The following is a 27204-nucleotide window of genomic DNA, read 5'->3' on the forward strand; positions in this document are numbered from 1 at the left end:
TTCCCTCATCAATTGTCACTGCTAACTAATTACTGAAAACGCGATGTCTACCAGAGTTATGAGTTGTATTCTGGAAACCAAACGATTGATTGTTCTTGACTGTGCATTTGTGTATTAGAAGGGGTTTAAAATGATATGTAGGTGGTATATGTGTGTTTGTGTGTGTGTGTGTGTGTGTAAGAGCCAAAATGGAGATAGCAAAACAAGTCTGTTGTAATCCAGTAGTAGAATGAGGCAATAACTCTGGATTAAAGCAGAAGGTAAGTATTCCTGCCTGCCAATTTGTTGACCTAGATATGGAACGTTCCCTATTCAAGTTTCTTTCATATATCAATATATATACAAATTTATATAATTTAGCACTAATGTAGCACTAGATGAAGAGCAGCTGAGCACCACACAGCACTGCTGTCCTCTTGCTTGGCAGCAAAGTTGATAACGAAAAGGACAGACAGATAAAAAAAAGAGCAGAAAGGCAGCTGTAGCTCTCCCGAGAGAAGAATACCAGCGAGTCTGACACTGGCAGCTGTGTCAGTGCCACTCATCCACTTGGTGAAATTCCCAGATTAATGGCTCTATTTACCCTGTGTTGTACATCACATCCTCTAGTGCAGACTGCTTGGTTTAAATACATTGTGTTGGTCGTGCTGCCCTTATGATGTATTGACAGGATGGTGGATTGGTCTGTCACCAATGGCTGGCAGCAACGCAAAGCCAGGGTCTCGAACCCGTCCCATCCCGAGTCCCTATCTAGAGCACAACAACAAGGGAAGGTGGGATACCGTCTCCTCTGTAAGATGCAGATAACCAGTGAATTGATCAGTAGTGAACACCCCATGCGTTATGGCCATAAGAGAAATTAGGCTGCTTTAGATGAAAGTGATTGTTTGTGACACATGGCGCACAAAAGGCGCCTGGGGAGCAGTGTGTGGGGACTGTACCTTTGTCAAATGGACCTCGGTGTCACGTTGGCGCTCTGGGATTTGATCCCGTGACCTTTCTGTTACGAGTCCACTTCCTTACCCGATAGGCCACATGGCTGGATCAATGCCACTGCGAAAAAGAGCCAACTGTCAAAAGCAGAACACAAAATCTGGGCCACATCCTTGGTTCTGGCAGACGGGCTCCTTTTCTCAGAACGCACAACTATCTTAAGGCTTTGAAAGAAAAATGGCATTTCGTTTGAATGGCAGCTCATTTTTCGCTCTGCAGAGCGGATATGAATACACGTGTCACTGGGGCTTTGTACAGTACACCGGTTCCGACTGTGATTGCGGAAAGTCTGAGTCAGTGCTTCGGCGTTTTTTTATTTCTTTTTTTTATCATCAAGAAAAGTGCTTTAATGGCAACGCGACAGAGAACAGAAACCAATTATTATTTACGCAAACCGGGCCGAATCACCTGCAGATGTCCATTTGCACGTGGGAGCTCCCTTTAGAGACTCTCTGGGGCGATTTTACGAGCCTCTGGCCTCGCGTTTGCAGTCCGTTGGTACTGCTCGGATGGTCGGCAGCATTAGACAGTCCTTGTGTAAAACCTCGCCACCGCGTGCTCCGCCCTGCTCCGATGCCATGCCTCCAGCTCCCGTGGCGGCAGCCAGCGCCAGGGCGCCTAATGCATCCTGGGCTCCTCACTCAGGCTGCCTGTCTCTGGGGAGAAGCGTCAACCTAGTTTATCAGAGTAAAAGCCTGTCTATGTTGTGTTGGTGCGTGCGCGAAAGCCTCTTTCCAGTCGGAATGCTGGAGTCCGGACGCTCGTAACTGCTCATTCAGCCCTATTCACAGCAGCACTGCTAAACACCTCTCATTACACTCAGTGCTCAACTGCCTCTCCATCTTTTCTATTTCCCACCAAGACCAATAATACCAATAAAATATATATATTTTTTCTGCTCCCTTACTACGGAGCATCATGAAATATTCATGCAGATTTTTATTACACAGCGAAGCAGCCTCTCTGTTCGCTCTTCATTTGGCCACGCGTGCTCAAACGGCAAGCCTCATCTGGGGCGTCACTGGGCGCCCAGCAGTGATGCCATTTGTTGGAAAACCCTTCAGGGCAGGGTTTGAGTTTCCAGATCAATAGAAATGAATCCCTCCATAATAATATCAAATCATTGGAAAACGATCCCTTTGAAGTGGGGCCGTGGTGGCCTAGCGGTTAAGGAAGCGGCCCCGTAATCAGAAGGTTGCAGGTTCGAATCCCAATCCGCCAAGGTGCCACTTAGGTCCCCACAAAGCACCGTCCCCACACACTGCTCCCCGGGCTCCTGTCATGGCTGCCCACTGCTCACCAAGGGGGATGGTTAAAAGGAGAGGACACATTTCATTGTGTCACCGTCACTGTACTTTGTATCACAATGACTTCACAAAAGGGCTTTTGCACCCAGTTGATGTGAAATTCATAATAATTCGCAAACCTGAAAATGTCATGCACTCTAACAATAGTTCTAACAATAAAAGTTCTAATAACATCTGACATTCTGACACGGGAGCCCAGTTTAAAGGTTCAAGCAGCTCCTTGTTGCAGAACAGAAGAACCCATTCAGTAACGAGTCTCCAGTGCATGATTGCAACGGTGACTAATTCACACAAATTACTAGTCGTGTGTGATTCATATTTACCCCCAGGAGCCGCTTTACTGGGAGACCACCTCACTTTGGCTCTTCACATTTGCCAGTTGACCTCTGATTATATACAGACCGTTAGGACAGTCTGGAGAGAGCTGTTTTCACAGCTCAGGATGTTACAAGTTGGATCTTCACATCCACCTCGTGCTATACATCTTCTGAGATGAAAGGAAGTCAAGAAGTTCTGCTGGACCCTAAGCAGAACGCGATTTGCTTCTGTTCACAACTTCGTAGCGTTATTTATCGTGCCCTTGGGGGCCTCCAGGTGGCCTTGGGACCTAAGCGGCTGCCATGTTCACTTGGGGCAAGTCAGGATGGGGCAAGTAAAGTATTAGTAGTTTTTAAATGCACACCCAGAACAAAAAAGAGACTCATTGGACCAACTAACCACTAATGTAATTAATTTCAAGTCATGTTTGGGGACACCAGAAGTAATATGGTAATATAATAGCTAGTAATATGTAAAGCAATATCATTACTGTTTAAAATAATATGTGAAAAGTAACTTAATAGTGACTGAATATGAATAGAAAGATGTATGTATTTGTGGAATGCCTACATTATTGTTATATCACCTGGCCTGATTCACATGGTCTTGACCCTTCAAACTTGTTCATAGCCCTGCTGGTGATTTATTTTTAACTTAAAAGTGGACCTAGAGTGAAAAATGGGGAGATATACATTAGCAGAGGACCTGGTGAGAAACAGAGACGTTTATCCAGCATCTATCACGTCTAGTCCAAATGCCGTATAGCTCACAGACACAGTCCTTTTGGAAACTGGATGACTGCAATGGGAATAATTAATGGCGACTTTGCCAATTTGCACCAAATGTAAAGTTTTTCTTTTTATGTGTTAATTCTGCCAGAAAAAACCTCAACCCTCTTCAGGGTTTTATTTCCGTAATGAGAAAGCTACTTTGATATCCAAAAAAAAAAACGTGGGTCCAGTGTTTTAATCTTTGCTAATTATGTCCATTGCATATAAATTTGGGGATGCTCCCATAATGATGTGCCTCGGCTAAATAAGTCAGTATAAAACATCTGCTGAAAGCGGCCAAGAAACCCAACTCTCATGAAAGAGACCAGAATAGTTCATCACACGGCTCTGACCTGAAGGGGCACAGCATGAATACACAGTGCATGGCCAATGGTTCCTTCCAGATGTCCTAATACCCGGTTAAGTAGTTCAGGGCAGATACGTAATCCGTGAACGGAGCTGAGCAGGCCTGACACGGGCCGAGGACTGTGTTTGGGCTCCTGTGTTTGACAGAACTTGAGAAAGGTCTTCGGTGATGGATCAGATGCCACACCGCTCCCTTGGGCGTTTCAGAGTGGTTTTATTTACAGTGCATTCAATTTTATTCAGGGGCACAGCAGCCAAGATAACAGCGAGACTGGTGGTAGTAGCCTAGTGGGTAACACACTCGCCTTGAACCAGAAGACCCAGGTTCAAACCCCACTTACTACCATTGTGTCCCTGAGCAAGACACTTAACCCTGAGTGTCTCCAGGGGGGGACTGTCCCTGTAACTCCTGATTGTAAGTCGCTCTGGATAAGGGCGTCTGATAAATGCTGTAAATGTAAGAATGAAACGTCCTGTTGCAGAGTCAACATGCCACATAATTGAGTGTGGCACACATTTTCATTTTATTCCCAAATCTCACTTCACTGTCTGTGGAACTGCAGCTAAACGGCGTCTTTCTTTTCTATTTCATTCTCCCCTTTTGTGTTGATGTGGTGTGAGAGCGTGACAGAAAATACAGTGGCCTCCTTCACCCTGAGCCGACCTGACTCCTGCTGGCTCCACACAGGAGGCTGGAATATCAGAAACCCTCCAAAATAATGCCACGCCTGGAGCGTGACGATGACCTCAGGATCACCTGACCACCCTGGGCCTGTTTTCTGGTCAAGAGTGTGGCTTTATGTGCCAGACTGGAGCACTTTCCCCTGGATTTTCTTACTGACTGGCCCATTCAGCAGCTAAATAAGTAAATACTTGAAAGTACCCAAAACTGTCCCGAGGGTGGCGTAGAGCTGCATTTTAAAAAAGCCCATGGTGTTCACTCATCCACTGACAGAAGAGTCAAGGAGCAATTTCTGTCTGAGGGTAGGTGCACGCATGATGAAAACGCAATTATTCCTCTGTGCCCAGATGGAGTGGAAGAAAAAAGGGCAAACTGGGTCTCAATGGGGTTTTGTTCTGGATGCCAGTTGCAGAGGGAAATAGAGCAATATACGGTGTACGGTCATTTTTACAGCATTTATTACACGCCCTTATCCAGAGCGACTTACAATCAGTAGTTACAGGGACAGTCCCCCCTGGAGACACTCAGGGTTAAGTATCTTGCTCAGGGACACAATGGTAGTAAGTGGGATTTGAACCCGGGTCTACTGGTTCATAGGCGAGTGTGTTACCCACTAGGCCACTACCACCCATCTCCTTCCCGGCTTGACTCCATTTAGTATACAGCTGCTATAGCATTTTCTTTCTTACCTACCTCTCAATTGATGGGCTTGTGTCACCGCTTGAAACACATTCTTTAGATTCCTCACATTTGAAATCCAAATTCCAGTTATTAACAAAACAATAGTTCAAAAAAAATATATGTTACAGTAATGATAATAAACTGAAGAAACAGATGCATATCAACTATATGGATAAAACGTAGGAAGGGTTCAACCATCAAACAGTTGGTATATGGTGGTAGTAGCCTAGTGGTTAACACACATGCCTATGAACCAGAAGACCCAGGTTCAAACCCCACTTACTACCATTGTGTCCCTGAGCAAGACACTTAACCCTAAGTGTCTCCAGGGGGGGACTGTCCCTGTAACTACTGATTGTAAGTCGCTTTGGATAAGGGCGTCTTATAAATGCTGTAAATGCACGGTTCCTCTGAGGTTCTCATTAGGCGTTTTCTACATCAGGACGTACAGACAGTGTGTGTTCCACTGACCGGTGATGTTTTTACACTGCCGAGACCTTCCTGCGCCCCGTTGGACACGCCCGGCATTTTCTGCTGCGCACCCCCACCCCTCAGCACAACCCAGAGGTCATCAGGCCCGGCTGATAGTTCCAGCGGTCATTAGCACTTTCAGCCGCACCTCGGCGCCATCGCTGCCGCACAGCTATGGATTTAAAGTGCTCGGAAGCAGGCGGGTGTAAGTTGAAGGGGGACATGCATGTATTCATGAAAGAGCCGTGCCCTACTTCCGAATGAATGCACCGGGGCTTCTGCAAGCACCACTTTGTGTCTGAGGAGGGGAAAGCACTGCCAGGAGAATCGCGATGAAAAGGCGAGAAGGCGAGCGTGAGAGGAATGTAGGCCGGGACGGAACGACAGTCTTTCTTTTTTAGGTGCCAGTGTTTCGCTCAAAAGTGACTGGTTGTGAATTAAATCCCATAAAGAAGCGCGCCACTTCCTGACCTGGCTGGTCCATTTGGATTTTGCTCTGTTCTGCACACGCCGTGAATATAACACATTTTGACGGGAAACAAGCTTGCATTCGCTCATTTCATCTGCATTTCATGCGCATCTATTTACAAGCATTATTAAGACATCCGACCGAGAACAGCGTACAAAAAAAGCGTGAGAGAACCTATCTCGCATTGCACCCCTGCACCCCTGCGTTTTATACCACACCTACATAACACACCATCTGAGGGGGCTGGGAGTCTCTGGGAATACCGGGAATACCGCCCGCCACGTGGTTCCTCCATCCGAAAGCCCCTATTCCTTTAAGATGATGTAATTCTCGTTGCCCATTATGATTTTTCCCAGCACCGCTGAAGCAACATCAGCTGGTCTCTCTCTCTCTCTCTCTCTCTCTCTCTCTCTCTCTCCGCGGCACCACCCTGTCAGGAAGGGACCAGGCGGCTTCATCCATCCTCCTCCTCCTCCTCCTCTTCTCCAGCCCACAGACGGGCAGACGAGGCGAGGAGAGCGACTAAAAAAAAAAATAAAAAAAAAAGAGAAAAAGAAACAAGAAAGCCAGCGGGAAAAAAACGAAAACGGGGAGCTTTCGTTCTTTTAATCGACGCGCACCGGCTGAAAGTTGGCAGTCGGGATAAATATATATATATATATATATTTATTTATTTAAATTTTTTACATTTTAAAGCGTCGCACGGCTCCGACCGGCCGTCCTCACTTCAGAACTTGTTGGCGGACTTTCGGTTCTGGACGCCGCTCGTCTCTCCACCGGCGCCGGGCCGGACCCCGTCCTTCTCCCCGCATCTCTCCTCTTCCACCCCCTTCCCGTCTTCTTCTTCTTCTTCTCTTTTCCTTTTTTTTTTTTTCGGGCGTCGATGGTCCGCCGCGGATCCCCCTCATCGCTGCCGACGCGCTTCTCTGGATTAAAAGGACGTGGTGGCCATGTAGTTTGATTTTTTTTTTTACATTTGTTTTTTATTTTAATTTTATATTAAATCCCTTTTTTTTTTTTGGACCGCTGCTCCAACGAGCTGGTGCATTTAATCGATATTTTGCACCCGAACGTTCGAACGCAGCGTTTCACTCGGCGGGAATCGATCCAGGCACCGAGAAGGAGCAACTTTTTTCCCGCGGGGTGTTCGGCGGGCGCCCGAATGAGCGAGACCATGGCGGTGAGCGGGAACTGCAGGACTGCGGAGCAGGGGGGGGTTCACAACAGTTTCCCCGACGTGGTCGAGCTCAACGTCGGCGGGCAGGTCTACTACACCCGCCACGCCACCCTGACCAACACCCCCAACTCGCTGCTGGGGAAGATCTTCTCGCCCAAGAAGGAGCCCTCCAACGACCTGGCGAGGGACCCCAAGGGCCGCTACTTCATCGACCGGGACGGCTTCTTGTTCCGCTACGTGCTGGACTACCTCAGGGACAAGCAGGTCGTCCTGCCGGACCACTTCCCGGAGAGGGGGCGGCTGAGGAAGGAGGCGGAGTACTTCCAGCTGCCCGAGCTGGTCAGGCTGCTGTCGCCGGACGAGGCGAAGCACAGCCCCGACGAGTACCTCCACAGCGACCTCGAGGACGGCGACCCTCGGCCGTGCCCGCCGCCCTCGCTGGTGCCGGCCGACCGGAAGAGCGGCTTCGTCACGGTGGGGTACCGGGGGTCGTGCACCGCGGGCCGGGAGAGCCAGGCCGACGCCAGGTTCCGGCGGGTGCCGCGGATCTTGGTCTGCGGGAGGGTCGCGCTGGCCAAGGAGGTGTTCGGCGAGACCCTGAACGAGAGCCGCGACCCGGACCGGACGCCGGACCGGTACACGTCGCGCTTCTACCTGAGGTTCAAGCACCTGGAGAGGGCTTTCGACATGCTGTCCGAGTCCGGCTTTCAGATGGTCGCCTGCAACTCGTCGGTCACGGCCTCCTTCATGAACCAGCACACGGAGGACAAGACGTGGTCGAGCTACACGGAGTACGTCTTTTACCGTAAGTTGCCGTCTGAGCGACCTGAGGGCGTGGATCAGGTGGGCGTGGACCAGGTGGGCGTGGATCAGGAGGGCGTGGACCAGGTGGGCGTGGACCAGGTGGGCGTGGATCAGGAGGGCGTGGACCAGGTGGGCGTGGATCAGGTGGGCGTGGATCAGGAGGGCGTGGAGCAAGTGGGCGTGGATCAGGAGGGCGTGGACCAGGTGGGCGTGGATCAGGAGGGCGTGGATCATGTCCTTTTTCTGACAAGTTGGGCTTTATCAGGGCTCAAAATCGAACGAGAATTGCTGGTGTCTTCCTCCTGTAGGTCGCTTAGCATAAAAACATCTGCCAAGTAAAGTAAAGTAAAGTAAAGATGGGCATGGATCAGGAGGGCATGGTGGACGTCAGGTTGCTTAAGATGCGCGTCCCTGAAGTCGCCACTAGAAGGCGTACTTGGGTCGGCATGTGTACCGCCGAGGGGGGAGAACTATTTATAGGAGATTGAAGCAGGCCCCGCCGTGGCGTGAAACGAGCCCAGGTAGCACTTACGCTGCGGGGGGTCGGCGATTTCCCCCCGCCGTGCCCGCACGAGGTCTTTACCGCCGAGGGCCGTTGCGTAAGTCTCCTACCTGGAGACGGGACCACTCTGTGGCGGTAGAGTCCCCAGACGGCACGCCTACTTCCCTCCGGTAATGGCTCTCGTGGCTCTGTATGATGCGACAAACACACCACCCGCTCGAGCGCCAACAGCACATAAAGTTAAAAAAAGAAAAGTGACTGTCACTTGTGATACACGGCAGCACAGCACTGTGCACACAGTGAAATGTGTCCTCTGCATTTAACCCATCACCCTCGGTGAGCAGTGGGCAGCCATGACAGGCGCCCGGGGTGCAGTGTGTGGGGACGGTCCCTTGCTCAGTGGCAGATCGGCGTTCGAACCAGCAACCTTCTGATTAGGGGGGCCGCTTCCTTAACCGCTAGGCCACCACTGCCCCTGATGCGAGGTAGCACATACGTCACGGCATTGGGCGTCGGCCATTTCCCCCCCCCCCCCCATACTGCGCACCTCGCGGCCCAGAGGCACGCCCGCTCTGACGCATCAGCTCGCGGCCCTTTCCTGTCGGTGCCATCCCGCATTACCTCCGCCCCAACAAACGGCGGCTGCCGGTGTGCGTTGCGGGCGGAGAGGAACGGGTTAGGCCCCCTGTCACTTCCCGGCCCGTAGGTTCCTCGCCGATACTAGTCCTGATGCTGACAGGGACCAGTGGCGCGACAAACCGGCCTCTCTGGAAGATTCCGGAGAGAACCTCACATTCGCCTCAATGCATCACTGCATCAAATTTACGGACTACGATTTGTTGCCAAATCGTACAAACGCGCGTGGCCCTTGCTGGTTTTACTTGACGGTGCATTTTGCGGTGTAGTCGGTGCAATTTGTTGCCTGGTTAGAGTGACCGGTGATCAATCGTCGGCCGCGGCGAGCGCAGGATTTGGGGCCAGGGGCCCTGTGAGAAGAAGGTAAATTACGCCATCGTTCTTCCCTCCTTGGGGTTCAGAATCTCCGCCTCGCCATCCAGTAATGACCGCTGCCTTGGCCCCAGCTCCGCCACATGGTCCCGGACTCTCTCCCCAAAACCGCAGAGAGGGGAGTCGAGATTTTATCCGGGGGCCGATCCGTACGTGACGATCCGTAAGAGAACAAACGCGCCTTCGGTCACGGCGGAGAGAGGCTGATCGGGCCGGGCCGGGATGAGACGTGACAGCTCAGACGCGGCTGCCGCGAGGTGCAGCTGCTCCCTGATCGAGCGCATCAGGGGCCCTTAGGTCCAAACTACAAGCTGCATAATTCAAGAGGGGGACAAGTGAAAAAGACGAGAGAGCGAATCGGTGAGCGAGGGCGCTTCCACACCTACAGTCGAGCTCAGCTCCGCTTCCTTCCCCGTTTCTTCCGGTGTGACCAGAGTAACAACCAAACCGGGGCCCACAAAAAGAGTCGATTCCAATCAAAACGAGAATTCTGGTCCAAACGCTATCACGTGATTTGAGAACTGTGAGTTGGGTAAATTTCAATGCCGAGACACAACCACGCTGCATTTTCAAAGCGTACGTTTTGCCTAAAACGAGGTGGTAGTAGCCTAGTTGGTAACACACTCGCCTGTGAACCAGAAGACCCAGGTTCAAATCCCACTTACTACCATTGTGTCCCTGAGCAAGACACTTAACTCTAAGTGTCTCCAGGGGGGACTGTCCCTGTAACTACTGATTGTAAGTCACTCTGGATAAGGGCGTCTGATAAATGCTGTAAATGTAAATGTAAAGTGGTAAATGCATATAATGTTATATAAAATCACCAGACGTAAATTTGATTCATCATGTCCCTCTCGCAATCACGGTCCAAAATAGCAGATATGCTTCCCGCATTAACTTTTGTTGCCCCTGCGGTGATAAATCTGACCAATCAGCACCGAGAAAGTCCTCGCGTTATTGTTTTTTTTTTCCTGTGTCGGCGACTGATTCTGACCAAAGCAAACGAACAACGAGCATTAGTGGTTCAGTGGTAGAATTCTCGCCGGTCAAGCATGAGGCCAGGGTTCAATTCCCGGCCAATGTAGCCTAGCTCCTGGGGCAGTGGTGGCCTAACGGTTAAGGAAGCGGCCCCGTAATCAGCAGGTTGACGGTTCGAATCCTGATCCGCCAAGGTGCCACTGAGGTGCCACTGAGCAAAGCACCGTCCCCACACACTGCTCCCCGGGCGCCTGTCATGGCTGCCCACTGCTCACTCAGGGCGATTGGGATAAATGCAGTGGACACATTTCACCGTGTGCACCGTGTGCTGTGCTGCTGTGTATCAGAATGACAGTCACTTCACTTTCACATGGCGTGAAAGCGCCCTAAGACACAGCAGAGAGAGAGGCGTCAGTTAGCAATTAAGATGGATATGGAGTGAGACGGGGAGAGATGAGGAGGCAATAAATCTGGCGAGGTGGGGTCAGAGGAAGATGCAGCGGTTCGAAGGAGACACCCGGAATAGATTAATTGTGCACCTAGAGGACGCCGGGAGAGCCGGAGGTGCTTACCTCCCACACCTCGTCAAGACCGAGGCCATGATGCATCTTGGAAAATCATCTCCTGTCGATCATTCCCTGTCAGTGGATGCCTCGCATTTTTCAGCTGTCAGCCTTCAAGCCGGGTGGCACTGCGCCGGACCGTCTGGGGTCTGCAGTGCAGTCGAGGTGAGGTTATGGAAGCAAAATTTTGTCCAATTTTGCATCTGCTGTTTGTTACCAATGGTTTTAGGGTTGGGCTGAACCATATTTAACAATACCTGTGTTTATAAAAGACACAATCATCATTTTTAACAATTCCTCACAGGCTGTGCGCTTCAAAAATGCCGCTCTGTTATTCAGTCCTGGTTGCTCCAGAATTAACAATGGATTTAAATAAGACAATAAGACAAGTGAAAGTGCAATTATTTGTTGTTACCCATTAAAACATCAATTTATGATTGCTACTACAGAGATACTACAAGACCACAAGATAACATGAGTTATTAGTGCAAACAAAGGATGAAAATCATATTTCAAAAGGTCCAGCACGACTTGAGCAGGACAGGGACCATAAAATGACAAGGCAACATATCATGATACTTCCTCTAACGATACATTACGATATGCTGGTATCCGGTAGTGACGTATAGGATTTTCTTTTATTGAATGCTGCACAGAATGTGTGAGAAATTTCAGACATTATTTCTTTTTTTGAAACAGCACAGATTTAAAAGAATTCACGGAAAAAAAGTTGTTGTTCACGTTTTTTTACTTTTTTTTGTGATATCTGTTTACACAGGTCGCCCAAACCTCAAACATTGGGCCACAAATTCCACCTCCACTTCACCTCGCATCTGTACTGTTGCTTTTTCCACAATTCATGGATAAAATGAATTTTATCGTTCTGTACTGAATGTCAGACATGCACGGGATGCCAAGTCATGCCTTTCTGAGGATGTGAAGGACATTGGGAATCTGGATGAATGTGACGTGTCACAGTGGGAGTGTACAAAAGCTGAGAGCAAATATCGCACACCTCGGCACTGTTTACCAGTCAGTTTCTCCGGTAACTGTGGATTGAGTCGTCCCACAATTCTCCTTTTGACGGATGAAATTACTGTGTTTTTATGTTACAATGTCTGTCAGTCCAATTTTAAAACTGAAACTGGGTTAAATAGATTTGTTTAAGGTCCCATGACATGAAAATGTTACTTTTATTTAACATTAATTGTTCCCCTAGCCTGTCTGCTTTGGTCATTCTATCTCTCGTTCAGTGAGCGGCAGCTTAAGATGTTCAGATCTGGAAGATCTGGAATTTGTCCCCTTATGATGTCATAAGGGAAAAAGTTACCTCCCATTTTTCTGCCTTTTCTGCCCAGAGAATTTCCCACCCCTCCCCTAAAACTGGAAAATTGGAAAGCTAAATGAAAGTGAACATGATTGCTTTTGTCATTGTGATGCACAGCAGGCACAGCACTCGGTGACACAACAGAATTTGTCTCCTGCATTTAACCATCACCCCTAGTGAGCAGTGGGCAGCCATGAAAGGAACCCGGGGTGCAGTGTGTGGGGATGGTGCTTTGCTCAGAGGCACGTAAGTGGCACCTTGATGGTTCTAGATTTGAACCCCCAGCCCTTGAGACTGCTTCCTTAACCATCCGTCAACTACTGTCCCCTTGTAGCTTTTGCATACATGTTCAACCCCCACCACATCAGTGATTAAATTATTTGTGGCAAGTTAAGCAGTGGCTTTGCATTCCGGTTGACGCATTGGTCTAGTATGGTTAGACGAAGACTGCGCAGGATGCATTTTGAAGATAATGCTGCAGAAAGGACATTTATTGTAAAGCCACATGGGTTTCAGGCTCCAGCATAGGTCCGGGTTCAGGCTTTATATCTTCCACTTTCTGATAAAAAAAACAAAAAAAAACAGTGGGGTTGTTAATTGTAGCTGTTTGTCAGGATCCAGTCCAGAAAGGGCTACTCTGGATCCAGGGTTCGAACCAGAGTTTCATGTTTGTCTCCCCGACGGTCCTCACCAATTGCAGAGGTGGCCTAGCGGTTAAGGAAGCAGCCCCGTAATCAGAAGGTTGCTGGTTCAAATCCCGATCTGCCAAGGTGCCACTGAGGTGCCACTGAGCAAAGCACCGTCCCCACACACTGCGCCCCGGGCGCCTGTCATGGCAGCCCACTGCTCACTCAGGGTGATAGGTTCAATGCAGAGGACACATTTCACTGTATGCTGTGCTGCTGTGTATCAGATGTGACAATCACTTCTTTTTCACTTTCACTTTCTGCCTGTATAAAGCTGACCTGTTTGTTTCCCCTGTCTTGTGACATCATGCATATGCATCCTTCTTCCTCGCCATGTCCAGCCACCGTGACACTGTTCTTTTGACCCCCTCATTAGACACTTTTATCTAGTAAGGGGACGTGGGTAATAGTTCGAGAGAAAATGCACTAGAGATGGATAAGTTCATAAATATGTATTTTGACAAGTCTCTTGTTATGCTAAAATGTTGCAGGGTTTTGGGTAGAATCAACAAATGGAAATTTATTACAGTAAAGCTGTTAAAAAATGCAGTATTTTCTTTTTCTGATGGGAGATAGAAGGGAGTGGAGAGACTAAAAAAAAAAACACACACACCATTAAAAGCACAGCGCTTCCAGTTTGATCATGCTTATTTAATGCACTCATCTGAAGTGCCTACACTGCCGTGGCACATTTGGGAATGCATCATTCTGGTGTTTGCAAATGGATCCATATTTAGCACGTGTAGCAAGCAGGATAATTCTGAGTTCAAGATCTTGGATGGACCCAAGGCGATTATGCTCATAATGATTGACAGTCACAGTGGTCAAATGTTGGGTCCGTTTCTAAAGCTCCACGCTGCTCACAGCTGTATGTGGGTCTGAGTTTGGAAGAGGCAGCAAAAGAAGGGAGGTCCAACTCTTACCACACCCGAATGTAAGCGATGTCACCGCTGTCTCCACCACCACCGATGGTTTCATTACTAATTCAGGATGTTGTGCAAGCAGGCAAACAGATGAGGCAATTATCAAAATCCATCACCCGTCTAATCTCATTCCGGGCTATTAACTACAGACTGGCATTTCAGGGTGGTGCTTTTCATCATCCCCCACCTTCCTCGATGCCATCGAAGAGGCAACACTCGCAACACTCCATACACAGTGTCAAAATGGGCCAACATTCGTCCATTTGCACAAGACGGGAACGTGTCATCTGCAGTTAAAGTCTTCGATTCTGACACCGCTCCTGCATGTGAGAAATGCATCGCACATTTAAAGGGGTGTGAAAGTGTGTGTGTGTTTTTTTTTTTTTGCTGAGGGCCATTATTTCATCCAGCGTACGCTGAAGGGCTTTCGTTAGCCATATTTTTTTGCCATATAAAGGGGCACATGCTACTAGAAGGAATATTAATGTATTAATATCAATATCCCATATTGAAGGTACAATTCGTCTGGTACGTCCTGAACCCCAAAGCTGCCTGTTTTCCTCTCATTCTGTTCAAAACAGACTCCACACCAGCAGCCAGGCACTCATACCATGCTCGCCGATAGAACAAAGCCTGGTCTCATTTGCTGTTACGAGCAGGCAGCAGATTTCACACTGGGGGGTGGGGGGGTTCCATATATTACTCTTGGGTGTACTCTTGGGCGAAAGGGCCATCTGACAAGTTTAAGCCATGCATTTTCACAATGGCGGCTTCACCTGGCCCATGTGGCATTGGTGGGGTGACGCCTTTTAACTCTGTCTCTCGCCTTTCTTCCCTTGGCTCTCGTCTGTTTCTGAGTTCACCGGCCCTCCAAACGCAAAATAAAAGACGTGTGAGTTCTGCGCAGATTGCCACAACTGAACTTTATCCCACTGTCCGCAGGTCCTGAAATGGGCATGCATTGGCAAGTACAATAATGGAACAAAATCAATTTTTGGCTTATTTATGTTTATATGGTGACTAATAAAGTTTGTAATGAACAAAACTGGATTTAGGTGGATTGTTCCAGGTTCTTATAGTAATTCAAGGAAAATAGCTGTCCATGGTGCTAAATACCATGAACAGTCTGAGTGGACTGTTATGGTTATACTAATGTGGGCTATGCAAGGACAGACAGTGTGGATTTGTGATTCAATACAAGCATAGGGGGAGTTTATCACCCCCTTTTCTTAAAGAAACATCCTTTCTTTCTAAGAAGTGCTCTATACAGGGTCAAATTTGTAGTAATTCAGGATTTTTTTAAGGCGGTAAACACCACACCTGCTCATCAGAGAGAGGAAGGCTGCTGGTTTGTCCCTGGTGGTTATTTGCAGCCAAATTGCATGGCAGGTGTTGATTGGGCTTTTTAGTGGATGGGAGGGGAGCCCAGCTGAGGCCTGGCTGTGGCCTGGCATCGGGAGCAAGGACTCGAGACGGCCTGACCCATCACCTGCGGGTGACGGTCCATCACTGTCTCTGTTCTCCGTTTTTGTGGCAAACCCCTTGGGATGAGGGGAAAGTGCAGTGATTGTCACCGTTGGGCGTGTTCGTCAGAGTTCCCTGGCCGTGAATGGCAGCTGGGGAATGAAGTCGTATTCAGCAGAGCTCAGAGAGCGGAGCGCTCCACCGCGAGATGTTACCGGAGCGTGGGCCTGGCCTCCATCCCTCTCTGCTGAGAAACATTACTCTTTGAGTGATGGTCCTTCACTAAGCGTGCGCCTTTAATTTGGATTGATCATAGGTGCAGTTTAATTAATATCAGTTTGATGAGATTAAGCATCAATGTCTCAGAATGAAAATGTTTACTGTGAATTTATAATTTATAATTAAAGCAGCAAGTCATAAATATAACTCATAACATTTAGTCTTTGCTTTATATCACACTGATGATTTAAATGGTTCGAAGTGATGAATTTAATGGGAGCAGGTTCATTTGATGAACACAATTTATGCACTAATCATGGTTTTGTTTATGTTCTCAGCATTCCTTTTTGTTATATTAGTTAGTTTTAAAGCCATCATTTATTGCCCAGATGTAAAAAAGAATTATTCAAGGAACTGTACAGATAAAATCCTGTCACTGATCGGCTTTTAATTTCGAGCTCGGCAATGACAATATCTCATGATAATGTAACTTTGACAACATCTATTTTCATATCATTCTGTTCTGTTACATTGTTGATGGTCACAATGACCAGCTGCTGCCTGAATTATGTTGCTTAGGAACATCTGGATCACTGAAAATGAATCTAAAATGTTTCGGGTTTTTTTGTACTCTAAACCGATAAATTACAACGGTAATAAATAAATGGGGTACAAGGCGGGAGGCGTAGGCACTGATCCAGTGAATCGCATGGCATGCAGGGACCCGTGATCATTTTCCACGGAATGTGGCACAGCCTGGATGAAGGTTGCACAAAGAATCTTGGGAAGGCAGCTTGACCTGTAAACAGATCCATCCCAACACTTAGTGAACAGTTTAGTGAACCGGCGAATGGCAGCTAAGGAAAGATGGAGCACTAATGTTGTGGAGCAGTTGATATGATGCCCGGCGTCCATATTTCAGCAGGCGTCATATCAATCATCGTATCATTTCAGTATACATTTGTAGTATCAGAGAGTGCCAAGGCACAGCACACGGGTTTGTGGAATTCTTGGTTTATTCCTGATTATGTTGACATGTTTTTTTTTAGATCAGTTTAGGTGTGAGAAAATGTTACGTACATTTTACGTGTACGAGATTTGCACCGTAACCTCCTCCGCCGGAAATCCTTGAGTGCCAGAGATAACATCACATGATTGAAGCCCAGGACCCCACCAGTATCCTGCGCACGGCTTTGCACCACATCCATTCCGTACTGTGACAACAATGTGACGGATCATCGAAGAGCGACCTCTTTCTGACGGTTAAGGGGACAGCGTAGCAAATTGCCTCAGCCCCCCCCCCCCCCCCCGCTCTGGGACAGTAGAAAAAAAAACCTGCAGAAGGGGGACGAAATCCCACCCTGAAACCCACTGTGTTCTGTGTTTTGCAGAAGTGTTGATATCATCATAGTTATGCGACCATGGAGAACGTTTTCAGTGGGAAATACTTCACACGAGAGCCCTGAAGGGATGTCTGCTTGATGTAGGAAAGGACAAGAACAATTGCAGACTGTACAGGAGCGATGGAACCATCCAGCTTAGCAAATCGCCAAATGGCAACAAGTCTTTGATGGGTGTTTTTTTTTTGAGGGCCTGCCGCATTATCAAGGCGTCCGCAGGTGAGCCGTGGCAAAAGCATCTTCACAAACACGAAAGCCGTGACTATAAACGAAAGCGCTTCAATTAAGCAATGGCAATCTCTCGAAATAAGTCCGGGATTTCATTTACGCTGCCAATTTAATTAATTTCCTCCCCAAACTGCACAGCGCTTGTTTGGAACTTAGCAGCAACGACTCCCTCCTGCCAGAAAGCCACTTCAAGAATGGCTGATATATTTTGAATATTTCAAAAAAAAAAAAAAAAATCCTGCTTGTTTCCACCCCCCCCCTCCCCCTTTTGTCTTTGGTCTTGTGTTCCAAGATTGACATTCAATTTCCGCATTTTGTATGACCTGTCACTGGCTTACATGTGACAAACCCAGAACTCTGCAAGTGGTTGGCTGCCACACTCCATCAGTGAGGATTCAGTGAAGCATTAGTAGCGTGACAATAATGTAAATAATGTAAGATCGTATTCAAATGTTGCTGTTTTCTGCCATTCGTATGAGTTATCATTTATGTGGGGTGGCTATAAAAACCTCGGAACCTGCTATAGATCTCGTTATCGGGCTCATCTGGACGACCAACCTTCACCAACCTGGGACATGCCTGAGTAAACCAGGGTGCAGTTGCAGAAACTGTTACAGCAAACGACAGCAACCGCAAACATTTTCCATTGAAAGTGTGCATGCGCACGCAGCCATTTATTTGTCATTAGTAACCAAGGATACAGAGAGGTTCTTGGAAATTCTGTGTTTGCTTCTGATGTATGATCATATAATGACTGGTTTTTCATTCCCAGCAATCCCTCTCTCCTGCAGAAATACCTGCTTCAAACAAAACATGCCCTGATCAATCCGGCAGTGAACCGGCGTAGACAGAGTTGTGCACTCCCCTCTCCTTCGCTGTCCCTCCCTCCCCGATTCGGCGGCGACGGTAAAGCCGTAATATCCAGTAATTGGGTTCATCATGCAACACAAAAAGAACAGAGTTCGACATAATCGAATCAACGCAGCCTAATCCACATAATACTCTTTACGCTCCTTTTCATTCCGGCTGCACCCCCAAATCCCTTCTGCTGATGTTTTAAGGGGAATGGGAAATCCCGCCGAGCCCCCGGGGCGGGGGTGTGTTAAAGAACATGAAGTAATAACCAGGGCTGTCACACCATGCCAGAAATTTGATACCCAGGAAAATAAAAAAAAATTCAAAGGAAGCTTTAGACCAATACTAACAATAACATAAGACAACGCGATTTACTGTTAAACAGTGTACATTTTTAAATAACATAACTACGGTGTCATTGCTTTATGATTTTGGTAGATTGTCTGATGTCGAACTGACTTGTGATAACTTGATGATCGTGTTCTGCCTTTAAATTAGGTCTATTTTAATCTATGTTTAATATCTGAGTATAGACTCATAATCATAGTACATTGCAAGGACTCAGCTCTCTTGTAAGACATTTGGAGACTCGCCATGGTGCGTTCATCCACCTTTATGCGTTTGTGTTGTTGTGTCTCCGAGATATTACAGTCTGGATGCCGGATTGTATTTATCTTCGGTGTTAAGGGAACAGAAATCTTGGCATTAAACGCGGTAGCATCACGAACACCAACGGTGCCATCGCCTCTCCCTTTTCTACGCACCATTAGGGAAGTTTGCATTTGGTCTTCACATGTTTTTCTCTTTCTTCCCCGTCGAAGCCTGTCGAGACGCAACAAAGTTTTCCGGCCGCCCTGCGACACATCAAAGCGGGAAGTCAGGGAAGAGCGAGAGAGAGAGAGAGGGAAGGAGAGACAGAGAGAGGGAGGGAGGGGCAAGAAAAGAGAGGCTGTCAGTGGGATGCACTCAGGCGCAAAGGAAAAACTTCACAGCTCCGCTCTCCTGCCCACAATGCAGCCTCTAAAGGAATTAGCTCTGCTGCAACCTCCCGCGTGCAGAAGCATGGACGGAGGAGGATGATATGACACACACACACACACACACACACACACACACACTCCAGAAAGCAGATAATGTGAGCTTTGAAGAAACCGCAGTTCGGAGAAAAGGGACATCGCAAGTCTCGTCCCTAATGCCTGGAGACAAACACGCGGTTAATTCACTCGGCAGCAGGGAACGCGGCCCTTCCCGCTGCCGCTCTTGCACGCCACCGCCCCGGCCTCCGTCTCCCTCTGTCCCCCTCATTTGTCTTCTCCTGGCTCGCAGGAGCATGCTCGATTGCGCCAGTTGCACCGATGGGGAACTCCGTTGAGAACAACCCAGGTTATTCTGGGCCGAGGGAACCTTTATGGGGCTAAATTGGATGGGATGTGTGCTTTTTAGGTGCGGCTGCTCCCCGCTGGGCAACAGTAGACTGTTAAATACTCTTCATTTCTCTGTTAGAGAAATAGGCCTTGCAGGTCCTGCTGAGCATCGCACAACCTGTCATTTTGGCCTCGGAATATATATTTTGTGTAAGAATGATCAGGTGGTAGTAGCCTAGGTAGTAGCCTAGCGGGGAACACACTCGCCTATGAACCAGAGGACCCAGGTTCAAATCCCACTAACTACCATTGTGTCCCTGAGCAAGACACTTAACCCTAAGTTGCTCCAGGGGGGGGGACTGTCCCTGTAACTACTGATTGTAAGTCACTCTGGATAAGGGCGTCTCATAAATGCTGTAAATGTGAAATGTAAATGTAAAATGATCAGTACCTTGAATAATCCAGGAGCCTTATTCTCTGCGTCCAGAAGCGAGGTCTGTCTCCGAGAGTCGCCTGCGTTGGCCGCCAGCTAGGCCGTTGGTGAGAAAAGAGGCTCCGGTTGCGCCGCATTCAATGGGAATGAAATTAGGAGCCCGGCGAAAAAGATCCCATCGCTCCATTAGGAGAGCAGCGGGCCGCTCCTGAGGCCCGAGGTGAAGAGCTCGCCGGACCAATGCTCTCTGCATTAATCGTGCCGGCAAAAAAAAAAAACCCTCCATTTTTCTGCAGCGAGAGAGTCCACAGCGCCGGCTTTGTGGCGACCCTAACCGCGAAACAATTAACATTCCACCCGAGGTCACGTTTGTCACCCGCTGCTAGCTGAGCTTGCACTATGGGCCGTCAATTGGGCGCCTTCACTCGGAGCCGAGATATTGAGCCGGTAAAGCTCGTTCCGATTAATCTACTCTTGTCTGAGGTTCTGGAGGAAAGGAACACGAGGTGAACAGCGGGATTTGTCCTTTACCGACAATTTGCACAGGGTTTCTAATTTCAGCCTCTCCACCTCTGCCCTCCACCCCGCCGATCTGACAACAGAAGTCTGATCTCGGGGACGTGGTGAAGGAAACATCTAATTTTAGACCCTGTTGGTCACAGGGCACCACGAGATCATTAAAAGAGCAGGAGCCGAGGACTCAGTGCTGCGCATTCACAACCACGGCGGTAAATTATGTTAAAACACACACTGAGCGTAACCCTGCGAGGAAAGCACTTAACCAGGCCACGGGATGTGACATCTTTAGAACTCCAGGTCTACATGGCATATACAAGCTATTCCAGATGCGCAGTCCTCAAGGACCTTGCTCCAGTATCAAACACAAAGGGGCTTGGTCGATGTCACATTTATTTGTGGCTCATAAATATTTATGGATTATGCGTATGTGTTATGTGTACCTAATATAGACAGTCAAGTCAAGTGAAGGATTCTTGGGTTTCTCAAGAATCACTTAAATATGCTCCGACTTAATGAGCGCAAGAGCAGAAGTGGGTTTAAGCGGGTTCTAAATGTGAGCCCTGCAAAAGATCCCCGTAGACATGAATTCGCAAATGTAATAACCGGCCTTGAACTGCACACTTCACTCCGCTATCCATCATCATATTTCTCTCACGCAGTAAAATGCCCCTCCAAATCGTGTTAACGGAGCTCTGGAGTTTTCCGAAAGGCTGCATGAAAGTGCAACCTGGGCCTCAGCGGAAATTGAACCAGTGGGAGCTAATGTCATAACACAGGTTTAGAAGAGACAGAATATTTCGTTATATATATATATATTTTTTTTTATATTTCCCCACGTGCAATAAGGCCTCATAAAGGCAATACCAAATGGTGGAATGATCTAGAAAAAATTCCGAGACCCGGGGGGTTCCTTTCATCGTTTTGTGAGTGAGAACTTCTCAGCAGCTGCAGAGTGACCTTCAGTTTGAAAAACATTTATGGAATCATTTTGTCAATCGGGTTTTAAAATGTCACTTTGGATCAGCCAAGTAGTCTGACTTGGTTTATAAATACTACTTATTACTCCTGTGTTTTGCAATATTGTGATTTCTGACCAATTTCGTCCATCCACTGAGGAACCAAATGTTAGGTTTGGTTCTGGCCAGTATTAGGATGGGAGACCTCCTTGGTGGCCTCGGATGCTGGAAGATGAAAGATCCTTTGATGTCTTTCTAAAACAGCAGGAGGTTTGTTGGCGCCCTGGCTAGACCGTCCGCAACTCTTTCACCCTTTATCACCTAGTGGATAAGACGCCCGCCTAAGAACCAGACCACCACAACGTCACAGGTTCAAACCTGTTCTTGGGCAAGTCCCTGTAACTACTGATTGTAAGTCGATCTGGATATATATCGGCACAACACGCGATGTCAACCATTTGCACACCTTCACCCTACCTGTTACACATATTTTATGTTTTAGGTTAAAGACATAAAAGTGTAATATTTGGTTATGTTTGCAATATTTGCATATTGGTTCTTTGTATACTTGCAATATTTGCAATGCTGTGGTCTGTAGCAGTCGCTAAAGCATTTCACTGCATATCATACCGTGTATGACTATGTATGTGACAAATACACGGGGCAGTTGTGGCCTAGCGGCCCCGTAATCAAAAGGTTGCCGGTTCGAATCCCGATCTGCCAAGGTGCCACTGAGCAAAGCACTGTCCCCACACACTGCTCCCCGGGCGCCTGTCATGGCTGCCCACTGCTCACTCAGGGTGATGGGTTAAATGCTGAGGACACATTTCACTGTGTGCACCGTGTGCTGTGCATCACAATGACAAGATATCGGGTCATGGCTGCCCACTGCCCACTGCTCACTCAGGGTGATGGGTTAAATGCAGAGGACAAATTTCACTGTGTGCACCGTGTGCTGTGTATCACAATGACAATCACTTCACTTTCACTATAAAATTTGAATATGAAGTTGAACCCACTGAAAGGAAATGAAAAGCGTTCACTGCGCCTACACGTGAATCCCTCCTTCTCTTGGTTTCCCTCACTCTCCATCAGCCTTCACATCCCACTTCTGAATATGCACAATACTGAACAAAATGAAAAGACCATTCCCACGAGCAGGGCAGAGTGAGAAGAGAGGGGTGGAGTCTTTTCTCCACGAAGCTTGGAACGGCCATGTTAGATATGCTAATGGCTTTGCGCTACAGAAACAGGCTGCGAAACACGGAAAACACACACGGCGCACGGGAAGGATTTGGAGTCCGGGCGAGAACGCTTGGAATCTGGTCCAAGGGAGTCCTCTCGAAAGTGACAGTGTTCTCAGCTCCAGTGCCCCGCTGCTTTCTCATTCTCGCCGTTTGCGGCAAGGATATGGCCCGGCGCGTCCCGTCATTAAGCAATTAAACAGTATAATTATGTCACCCTGAAGCAATGCTTCTGAATTTCCAGAAGAACTTCCAAACTGAAATGAGCTTCATGGACTGTCTGCCTCGCGCTTGGGAAAATAAATAGCTTGTCACCGGAGATGGATTTTTAGACTTTTCGGCCCCAGAGTTTTACAGGAACATGTCCCCTCTCCATCTTTCAGCCACGCTTGGGCTAAAATGGCTCTGATTAAAGCATGTCTGAAACTCCAGGAGGAGCTTTTTTATAGAGGAGGATGGTGGCTTCTCTTGCGGCGTGATGCCGATGTTGCCGTGTTTAGCGATAATTGCTTCGGCAGAGGGGAAGAAACGAGGAGGTCAGGAGCCTCTGAAGAAACACCCCACCCCATGAGGACTGTGACACGTGAGTGACAGGCAGCCCCCCACCATCACGGGGCTCATCTTCTGACTCAGCTGAGTGGAAAGAGCTGAAGCCGGTCCGCCCCACGAGCCAGCAAACTCACCCATCCTCTGGATGCCCCCCCCCCCAACCACACTCCATCACAGCTTTTCACTGCACCATCGATGCCACTGCCCCCGCGTCCTGATCAAACGGCGACTTGCGTTCAGTAGTTACAGGGACAGTCCCCCCCTGGACACACTCAGGTTTAAGCTGCACCCTAAATGGGATCCAAATGATACTTTGTACTGTATAAACAACGGTTTGTCTGCAGCCCACCGTGAGAAAACCCCACTGCGAACCTGAAACCGCGAGTGCATCGTCACGTTCATACGTTCAAAACAGTCAGCAGATTGTTCCGAACCTCCCCCTGCATGAAGAACTGGCACAACCCGACGAACCCGTGGCGAAGACGTGCCCCGTTCCCGACGTTCCTTAAATCTCAAGCGCATTGATTGCAGCCGGTGAAAATTTGTAATGAATTTTTTCTCCCGTCACAGACCAGCTGGAGCAAGAAAAAAAAAAAAAAAACCTGTCAGAACAGTTTATGCGTTTGTCTACTTCAGTGGGCAATAATCCGTCCTCGCGCCGCGCCTGGATGCCGTTAAGCTTTGTTTAAGACACAATCTTTTCTTGGGTAATAGTGCTGTCAGGGATCCCCGATATCTTGAATTGTGCTTTGAAAATGCTTTTTGTTTTGATGGACTGGCGTGATTTATAGAAGCAGGCAGATATTTTTCAGTCATGCAGTCTTGGCTTGTGATAGAATTACTAAAAAAAAAAATACTATTAAAATGGTAGGAACATACATTTATATGTATTTTTACCTAATTTTGAGTATGGGATGCCTTCAAATTCATTGGTTTTGCTTGTTAGCTCCAGAGATTATGGTCAAGATTATGGTTTGAATTCAGTTAATTGTGATGTCCAATATGTTGTCATTAATGTCAGTATTGACTCGTTATAGTATAGTTTTGATAATAAATCTTGACTCGTGATTTGGGGTCTGCAGATGTTGATGAACCTGTCCCTTGTCCAATATTCTGAGCTGGAAGTGGCAGCGGCGCCGTGGGGCCCGGCTGCGGCGGGGTGAGCTGAACGCTATTTGCATTTGTAATGAGAGCGAGCTGAAAGTGCACGGTCCCGTAATTGCCGGGGCGGGTGGGGAAGAGACGTAAACAAAAACACGGCTGGCCCGCTCTCATTGGAGTTAATGTGGGCTGTCAGGTCCTCTCGCTCCACTCTCCTGCCCACTTGCTGCTCCCAGCCAACAACCAGGGCGAGGACTGGGGAGAGCTGCCCTGTGAGGAAGGACAAATGAAAAGTCTTTTGGGGGTGTGAGCAGTAGCCTAGTGGGTAACACACTGGCACAAAGTCACAGGTTCGAACCCCCCCTTACTGCCATTGTGTCCCTGAGCAAGACATTTAACCCTGAGTGTCCCTGTAAATACAGATTTTAAGTCGCTCTGGATAAGTGCCATAAATGTAAATGTCTCCGTCTCCACCTTCCACATTTGCAGTTCGGCTGTTCCGCCTCTCTGTCGGTCACAGAGTGACAGTGAGAATGCGTAATGTATGAGTGACAGATGTAATGAGGGCAATTAAATCTGCACAGGATCTCTCATCTCAGCTCCTCGCCGCCAGTTATGTACTCTGTGGACTCCTGCCCCTTCCTCAGTCATCCTCGTCTCTGTCCTCCTCTCAGTCATTTTACCTGCCTGTCTTCTTGCGTTGATGAGATGTGGGCAAAGTCGCGGGTCTCGGCGGGTCTTATACGGAGCATTTCAGCATCATTGCATCAGTAAGACAAAAAGGTTCCATACGATTACTGATATTTTAATTTTGTCAGTGTTATATAATTTGGTTATATTTATAGTTAATTTAGTGGTGTATCCATTAAGAACCCTCATGCAAAATTTTAATAAATTGAATAAAAGCACAGCTTCACTTTGACACAAGGACAAGGGGTTCTTCCACCCTTTGAAATTAATTGTGATTGGCCATCAGTCAGATTGGTCATATTAGGTGGCATGCTCCCGGAATCGGTTCTCTTCTGTTCTCCATTCTCTAGGTGGGGTCACATCCTCACATGTTCTACCATTGCATTCCAGGGATGTGCAGATGTTTGTAAAATGCAGCTCATCATCTGAAAGTCAGCCATAGCTGAACTGATTATGTAACATCTCTCTTTTTAATCATTGCACGTTACCTTGGTGTAACTATAGACGAGCGCATGTGCTTTTCATTTTGAATTGCTTAAGTTTCTCATTCATCTTGATTTCGTCATCATCTTCTGTAAGTATATTCTTGTAAGATATGAGTGGCATGCACTCTTATCTGAATTACCTACCAAAATGTTTTAAGGTGATGCTTTGAATAAGGGCAACTGCCTGATTGTAGTTCTATGAGACAGGAGTCACCGAACTGTCGGGTTCGGAAGTGAAGTGTGGCCAAGACACATGAGCCCTTTTAGTTTGGCTTTAGTCTTATTCAGACCTGAATTATAATACGGGCCACAACACACTTTTTAAAGTTCTTTTGAAGAAAGTATTTCTTCTAAATGGACAAAATAACAGACTAGATAAGCAATTTATATGCTAGTTTAGAATACAAATGTCTATTAACATATATTCAGCATTTGAACAACATCATAGGGTGAGGCTCACAGCATGACCTCTCTTGTTTTATTTTGCTTATAAACAGCTTTAAGATGCATCGTGCAGAATCCAGAATGCTAAATTATATATAAACAGCCATATGCAGTCATGGCCAAAGACACCCCGAAGGGTGGATTTTGACGCTGACCAGCCTTGTGCAGCTGCAGTTCGAGCCAAAATCGGAATTGTTTGTACACTGGCAGTGGCCCGCATCTAATCTCTAATCTCTTCTCATATAATGCAAGATGTATTTTATGTTGCTTGTGAATAAGTAATCATTCGGCGCAGAAAGACATAAATATGTGATGAGGAGGAGACCACAGACCTGGAAGACTGGGGAGAGACTGGAAAATATGTAGGAAATCATTAGTTACCTTGGTACCATAAATGTGCTTCATTTCATACACATTTTTTAAAAAATGCTTAACAAATCTCATGTGAAAATGCAGATGTCATTATTTTGTCACATGAACCATTTCAATACAAGGCCGGCACCTCATGACCTCCCCCACTTCAAGCCTGTGATGAAGGAAAAGCACATCGTAAATAATATGAGCGAGCCAGACATGTTGTCTGCTGAGGCCACATCTCCAAGCTCCTTACGGAGGACAAAAAGCCCAGAAGCAAGCCACAGAAACAAATCACTTCACCGAATTGTGGCCAGAGGGCACGGAGGGAGGGCAAAAGAGAGCCTGTAGAACCAGGCTGTGGGCATTACATTAATGCAGTGCAGCAAAAGCCTTACAAACTGTGATTCTGCCATGGAGAACTGTACATTACATTACATTTGCAGCATTTATCAGACGCCCTTATCCAGAGCGACAGTCCCCCAGTGGAGCAACTTAGGGTTAAGTGTCTTGCTCAGGGACGCCCCTACAGCAGAGTTGATGATTGGTGGTGGGACATTATAAATCCTAAATCTATTACCATGAATTCATAAGACCTTCTTGTTGACAACGCACTACACTTCATTTTTTATAAAGGAATGTGTTGCCAGAAATATGTATTTCATTGCATCACAGCTTTTATTAGAAAATATTAATAAAGAGTCATCTGACAGTGAAGTGAGAGGTGGTTGAGATTTGTTGGCTACGGGTACAGATAGCTAGGAGATTGATAAGGTCTGGACGATAAGGTTCCTCCTCTCTTCATGTTTGCTCTTTATCTGATCTTTGTGTCCTTCAGACGCAACCGGCCGCTTGACCGGGGGTAGATTTGCAG

The 27204-nt window shown here is 47.5% G+C and overlaps 1 protein-coding gene across 1 annotated transcript in view; it reads left to right on the plus strand.

Annotated features, from left to right (window-relative positions):
- Nucleotides 1-6972: 6972 nt before the first annotated feature.
- kctd16b (potassium channel tetramerization domain containing 16b) overlaps nucleotides 6973-27204 on the plus strand; it is a 40341-nt gene continuing 20109 nt past the window's right edge. The window contains exon 1 of the mRNA XM_028984264.1: nucleotides 6973-8039. Coding sequence (XP_028840097.1) covers nucleotides 7220-8039 — 820 coding nt within the window. The 5' untranslated portion in view covers nucleotides 6973-7219. The remainder of the gene's footprint in view (nucleotides 8040-27204) is intronic.

Source organism: Denticeps clupeoides, chromosome 6, assembly GCF_900700375.1.
Source record: "Denticeps clupeoides chromosome 6, fDenClu1.1, whole genome shotgun sequence".
NCBI lineage: Eukaryota > Metazoa > Chordata > Actinopteri > Clupeiformes > Denticipitidae > Denticeps > Denticeps clupeoides.